Raw genomic sequence first — 6,723 nt, forward strand, 5'->3', positions numbered from 1 at the left:
GCTAAAACATGGGCAGGATGAGCTCCCAGACAGACAAACACACCCGGGCGCAGTCAGACTGACATTTTATTTGGGTTTATGACAGACAGATGGTTCCCGAGTCAGTTTTTAAGGCCCGTACCCCCCACAGCCTCCCCACAGGCTCAGGACGGAGCTGCTGGGCTCCTGGCCAAAGGGCAGCACCAGCCCTGGGGAAGCATGAATGAGGGGTCCCTGGGCAGAGCGGGGGACCCCCGGTTGTCCCCAGCTCCATTAGCAGCAACACCAGTTTGAGCAAGCAGCTTTCTCTTTTTGCCCTCACCGCAGCACCTGCCACCCCGGTTTGCGGCACAACCAGGAGCGCGGCGACAGCCCCAGCGTCCAGCCTGAGGCCATGGGCACAAGTCACACAGGTCCCTTGAGTGCGGTGTCACCCCCAGTCCCCCATGGCCACAAGCTGAGCAGGCCCAGGAGACAGCGGGGGCAGCTCCTCAGGCTGCAAATTCAGTCCCAGAGCCCCCAAATCCCACAGGCTGAGCCCCCTGCATGGGATACTGGGGGGAGATGGCAGGACTGGGAGCAGAGGTGGTGGAGGGGACCAGACAGGAGCTGTGGCACCGGCACTTGTTAGCTGATGCTCCCTCCCTTCAGGCTTTTACAGGAGACGCTCCCCAGCTTGGTCAGGAAGTTTTTCTGCTTCCACTGGGCGACACAATCCTCAGAGACCCGGAAATCGGCCTGGGGAGCAGAGCCAGGGGAGCAGGGTTAGGTCTGGGCTTCCAGTAGGGCTGAGGAGGTTTGACTCCTCCAGCAGCAGCAAACACAGGCACCGAGTGGCAAATCACTTATTTGAGGGCACCCAGAGCTGGGGACAGCGGCATCTACGTGGCCCTAAGCACTGTCCCACTCGACACCCAGAGCCCCCTGGCGCAGCCCCTCACCTGCAGCTTCTCAAAGACCTTCTTCTTCGGCTTGAGCTCAGCGTCGGGTTCCCCATCCTCATACCCCTCCACGTAGACACGCTCCCCAGCGCAGCACCCAGACGGCGGGTCCAGGGGTTCCACCTGCCGCGGCTCCCCCACGCTGCGGGGTGTGTGGGGGACAGAGAGTCACCCCGAGGTGACAACCAACTCCCCCTCAGCACCACCGAGCTCTGGGGCAGGAGAGGGGGGGTCTGAATTGCACCCCCTGTTGCCCTCCTCACCTAGAGGCACATAGCACCATGCCCTGCGACTCCACACCCCGCATCTTCTGGGGCTTGAGGTTGCAGAGCAGCACCACCAGCCGGTCCTGCAGCTGCTCCCTGGGGACAAACTGCACCAGGCCGCTGACCACCGTGCGGGGCTCCGGCTCGCCCACGTCGATCTTCTCCACGTACAGGCTGTCGGCGTCCGGGTGCTGCCGAGCAGGAGGAGGTGAAGGCGGGGAAGGGGAATGGGGTGGCAGAAAAGGAACAGGACCCCCCAACACGGGTTCCCAGGGCCCATATCACCATGCAGGAAGGTTTGTCCTTTTCCCATTGCGCCCACACCTTTTCCACGCTGATCACTTTGCCAACGCGGATGTCCAGCCGGGATGGGTCCACGTTCTCTGGCTCCGAGTTCTTGGTGCCCTTCTCTGCAGGCTCTGTGGGGCAAAGGGAACACTTGTGTCACTCTGAAGTGGCCTCAAGTTGCGCCAGGGGAGGTTGAGGTTGGATGTGGGGAACAATTTCCTCCCCAAAGGGCTGTGGGGCATTGGAACAGGCTGCCCAGGGCAGTGCTGGAGTCACCATCCCTGGAGGGTTGGACAGATATGGAGATGAGGTTCTCAGGACATGGGGCAGTGCCAGGGGTGGGTTAATGGTTGGACTTGATGATCTTGAGGGTCTTTACAACCAAAATGATTCTGTGATTCTATTCTATGATTCTATGAATAAAACCAGGCCCTGGGGGGGACAGTGACCCCCAAATGCTGGTGCTGCTGAATTCCCTGCTTGTCTCCACATCACAGAGCACAGCCCCCGCTCTGCTTCACTAGCCCCTCGAGCTGAGACTAAAGTCTCAGAACTCTCTAACCTCAGCGCTAGGGGATTCTCTCCCACCCAGTCCTGCATTCCCTGAGCTCCCAGCAGCTCCTTACTGGCTTTGGCCGCGTTGGGATACGCCGCGTTGGTCAGCTTCTTCAGCTCCGGGCTGTTGAATTTCTCTCTGATGGGGTCGAGCAGTTTGTTCAGGGCAACCTCCACCGAGTTCTTCAGGTCTCCGGGATGCACAACCTGTATTGTGACAGACAGATGGGTTCCTGCACAGTCCTCAGGGACAGGGACAGGGCTCAGTCCCTCCCGGCGCTCACCTGATCAGCAAAGTCTTTCTCCAAGGCCTCGTACGCTGTGTAGGTTTTGTTTCCTCCCCATTTTTCTTCTCGTAGAACCACAAACTCTGCAACACACAGATTTCAAAGCTCAGATTAACCCCAGCGGACACTGGCTCCCTGCTCAGCCAGATAAACCACCCGCCCCACCGAGTCCAAGAGCTGAGAGGGATGACAGCAGGGCCTGGGGACACTCAGGGGACACACGCTGCCCTCCCCTCCTCTTACCCACAGGAGAAACAAGCCCCAGAGCCTCTCACCTGACTTGAGGGGAAAGAGGACGTGCTTGATGAAGGAGAGGACACCATTGTTCTCCACGTTCCCTGGCTCGCAGAAAGCCTTCTTCAGCTTCTTCTTCACATCCTCCTTGCGGTCCAGAAGATCAATCTTTGAGTCCTGCAGGAAGAGATTTCCACAGCCCTTTACCCAAATGAGACAACTCACGCTGGAGTTGTTGCAATTTCTTCTTAGACCCCAGTGTGAGAGAAGTCACCCGCTCTTGGGGTGCAGCCTCTCTGCCCCAGTCATTAACCCCTGACCGCAGCCAGCACTCAGGGACCAACCTCTTCTGACGAGCTCATTTTGCTGCCTGTCAGACCGGGAACCATCGGATTCATCAAATGGACGCGCTTGGCATAGCCCAGGGAAGGCAGGTACTGGGAAACACAAGGAAGCAAGCCACGGACAGTCATTTTCTGCAGATCAGCTTTAACTCCCAACCCGTTTGCTCATGGCTCCAGATAACTTTGGGACCCAGAAAGGTCTCGTGGGTTCAAATGGCACAGACAGCCACAGCTGGGGATGTGTGGCAGCACTATTGTGCCTCAGGGACCATGCAAGCAGCAGCAGGAGCTCCACAGAGCCCACTGGTGCCAACCAAAATCCCAGACACACTTCTCCCAAGGGATCAGTGAGTGCTCAAGCCCTGAGCCAGCGTTGCAGGGGGCTCACAAACCCCCCACTCCTCACCTTCTCTGCAAAGGTGAAGATCTTCCGCTGATCAACTCCCCCAAACTGCGCGTCCACCTTGAGGTACTCCTCATCCAGCGCCTGCAGAGAGACACGCGCAGCGTTCAGCCTGGCCCCAGGACTTCACGGCCCAGCTAAGCTCAGCTTTTGGGGGTCCTGTCTGCCCTCCAGGACCTGCCCAGCCCCTGCCAGGGCACTCCTGCTGCCCTGGGAGCTCTCCTGCAAAAGCAGCTCTGTGCTTGGATTATGCCTCATGCTGCTGTAATACTGGGGTACGATGACCTTGGCATTCAGCCTCATGTGTGCCCGCGGTTCTGGTTTCACCCAGCACCACCCCGGCCAAGCGGCTCTGCCAAACCCACCTCGGCACAACGTACCTGCAGGCCTGGGTACAGCAAACCGCTGAGCAAAGGGTGCTCCACCTGCTTCACCACCTCCGCTCCTGCCTTCTTGGCGTCGTGCTGCGTCACCACGGACGAGAGGCGGTACACGTCCAGTGTGTACTCCCTGCAGGAAGGGACAGCGCTGTTAGGAGGGGGATATTTTTTTAGAGTAGCTTCACATGAACACTGGTTCTGGCAACAACAAGAGGCGTTGAGACACCTTCACTTTGTTCCCTGACTGATGGTGCCTGGGAGTGGGCTCAGGAACAGGGCAGGGGCAGAAACAGCACAGCCCCAAGTCGGGCTCTGCCCTCCCGGGAGGCCCAGGTAGTGCAGGACTCACTTGCTGAGCTGGTAGTCGGTGCCCCGGACAAACTTGAGCTTTTCCAGGGGCACCCCAATGCTCTCCAGCATGGCTTTGATCACGTTCTCGTAATAGCGGGTGCGCAGCTCCAGCAGCTCCCAGGGAGCCTTCATGTTGTCCAGGTAAGCGTGGAGGTCAGCAAAGAGTATCGTCACCTGGTGGGGAGGGGATGAAACAAAGAAATAAACTTAATAACAGATTCAGTTATACTGTTGAGTGTCATTCTTTATTTTTTCAGTGCTGGGGAACACTGGGGATCATCCTCCATAAGTGCTACAACGACTGGATGCTATGGTGTTTATATTCACATAATTATTACATATGCATCACAATTTTTGAAAATTTTGACATACATCTATACTAATAAATAATTGATGATCTTACTTACAATACACCTATTGATTATTAGTTAAATATAAACTAAGCACTCTGCTTCTAAACAATGCATCACTTCATCTTCTGTCTCCCTCTTGCCATGCAGAAGGATCTAAAACTTAAAAAATAATCCCTCATCTTGCAGGTGGTCAAAGAATCCCAGAATGTCAGGGGTTGGAAGGGACCTGGAAAGCTCATCCAGTGCAATCCCCCCATGGAGCAGGAACACCCAGCTGAGGTTCCACAGGAAGGTGTCCAGGCGGGTTTGAATGTCTGCAGAGAAGGAGACTCCACAACCTCCCTGGGCAGCCTGGGCCAGGCTCTGACACCCTCACCCCCAACAAGTTTCTTCTCAAATTTAAGTGGAACCTCCTGTGTTCCAGTTTGCACCCATTGCCCCTTGTCCTGTCACTGGTTGTCACCCAGAAGAGCCTGGCTCCATCCTCCTGACACTCCCCCTTTCCATATTGATCCCCATGAATGCGTCACCCCTCAGTCTCCTCTTCTCCAGCTCCAGAGCCCCAGCTCCCTCAGTCATTCCTCACACTCCCTGCAGGGCTCCACTCCCTTCAGCATCTTCATTGCTCTGCATTAGAGTCTCTCAAGAAGTTCCCTGTCCTTCTATCTCATGTCAATTGGTTAATGATGGGTACGTCTTTTATAACTTAATCACAGTATACACGAATTTGGCAGCTTCTCTTCAGGGACAATGTGTCAGCTGCTCATGTGAACAGAGGTTCCCACCCACCGGTGCGGTGACAAAGCCCCGCAGGAGCCCCAGCCGTGCCCGTACCTCGCACCCGGCCTTGAGGAAATCCGCGATCTTGGACATGGGCACGAAATAAGCCACGTGCGGCTTGCCCGTGGTGGCCGTTCCCCAGTAGATCTTCAGCTCCCGCTCCTTCAGGATGCCCATGAGCTTGTCCTCGCCCAGCACCTCCTGCGGAGGGACACGACACACACTTGGTGCGGCTGAGCCTCCCGCTGCGGGGGAACACGGGCAGGACAAAGTCCCGCTGGATCGCCAACCCCGAGCCGGGCTCGGGCTCCGGCCCACGCAGAGGCTGCTCAAGGCCCCTCCGCTCTTCCCAGGGCCTGTCCCGCCCCGATATCCCCTCAGTACCTGCAGGTTCCGGGTGATGAGGTGATATTTCTCCTGCGGACCAAGCGCGGGCTCCATAGCGGCGGCTGCAGGGAAGGACACAGTGTTACCGGCCTCCCCCGCCTCCCGGGTCCCGCCGGTGCCCAGCCCAGCCCGCCCCGCTTCCCGCGGCCCGGCCCCACCGACCTGCTCCCGGTTGCATCAGCCCCGCTCGGCGCTCGGCTGCGGCGCCTGGACGTCACTTCCGCCGCTCGAGCGCCGAGCTGCCGATGGGGAGGGGGCGGGGCCGGCCGCGCTCCAGCCAATGAGGCGGTGTCTCCCGCGGGAGGGGCGGGGCCGCTCGCGCCGTTAAGATGGCGGCGGGTGAGCGCGGTTGGGGTTGCTCCGCTGTCAGGCCTGGTCTGGCCGGGTCATTTGTCGTGTTGTAGCTGTTTGTTTATTTATTTCGTCCTTTTTAATGGGTCGAGAGGACACCCGGTGCCTGGGCGGGCCAGGCCTGGCCGAGGGGAGGAGCAGGGAGCGAGTCGGGCTCCTCCCTCGGGGCGGCCCCGGCCTCACGTAGCGTGAGGGGGAGAAATGTGTGACCCGGGGCAGGGCCGCTGAGTTTGGGGCAGGTGCGGGTGAAACAGTTTGCCCTTGTTCTCTGGTGTGAGGCGAGAGCGCCGTCCCTGCGGCTGGAGACTTGGCTTTTCCAAATAAGATCGCCTGTGGTGGGGAAATCGAGGGGCCCTGTGCCCCATGAGTATTCTCTCTGTGCCCCCAGAGCCGTGAGGGCTGTGGGCTGGGCGAAGTGGTCAGTTCCTGGGCCTTTGCAGAGCTGTGTTGCTCAGTAGCTTTGTCTTTTGATCCCACCATTTATTGAGGCTGTACTAGAAACCCACATAAAGTGTGAGGAACTTTCCGAAGAGCTGCCCTTGGGAGAACAGCCCATCCAAGGCCCATGAGGGTGAGAAACACTGGCCCAGGTTGGCCAGGGAGGTGATGGATGAACCATCCCTGGAGACATCCCAGGCCAGGCTGGACGGGGCTCTGAGCAACCTGAGCTGGTGAAGATGTCCCTGTCATGGCGGGGGGGCACTGGGGGACATTTGAAGGTCCCTTCAACCCAAACCATCCTGTGATTCTGTGGCTGGTGTGTTTGCAGTAGGGGTGAGATGGCACCAGCGCTGTGACAAGGGATAGGGTGACAGCAGGCAGAG

General features: G+C 58.4%; 1 protein-coding gene across 1 annotated transcript; it reads right to left on the reverse strand.

Moving 5' to 3' along the window:
- Positions 1-48: 48 nt before the first annotated feature.
- On the reverse strand, positions 49-5,791 carry YARS1 (tyrosyl-tRNA synthetase 1). The gene is made up of 14 exons (XM_065857089.2): positions 5,711-5,791; positions 5,546-5,610; positions 5,216-5,362; positions 4,027-4,202; positions 3,678-3,807; positions 3,301-3,381; positions 2,895-2,987; positions 2,592-2,727; positions 2,314-2,399; positions 2,101-2,236; positions 1,511-1,605; positions 1,184-1,377; positions 921-1,062; positions 49-717 (listed from the first exon to the last, which is right to left on the reverse strand). The coding sequence occupies exons 1-14, from the start codon at positions 5,724-5,726 to the stop codon at positions 607-609; spliced, it is 1,608 nt and encodes a 535-aa protein (XP_065713161.1). The 5' UTR covers positions 5,727-5,791; the 3' UTR covers positions 49-606.
- Between the last annotated feature and the right edge of the window lie 932 nt (positions 5,792-6,723).

Source organism: Patagioenas fasciata, chromosome 25 (assembly GCF_037038585.1).
Source record: "Patagioenas fasciata isolate bPatFas1 chromosome 25, bPatFas1.hap1, whole genome shotgun sequence".
NCBI lineage: Eukaryota > Metazoa > Chordata > Aves > Columbiformes > Columbidae > Patagioenas > Patagioenas fasciata.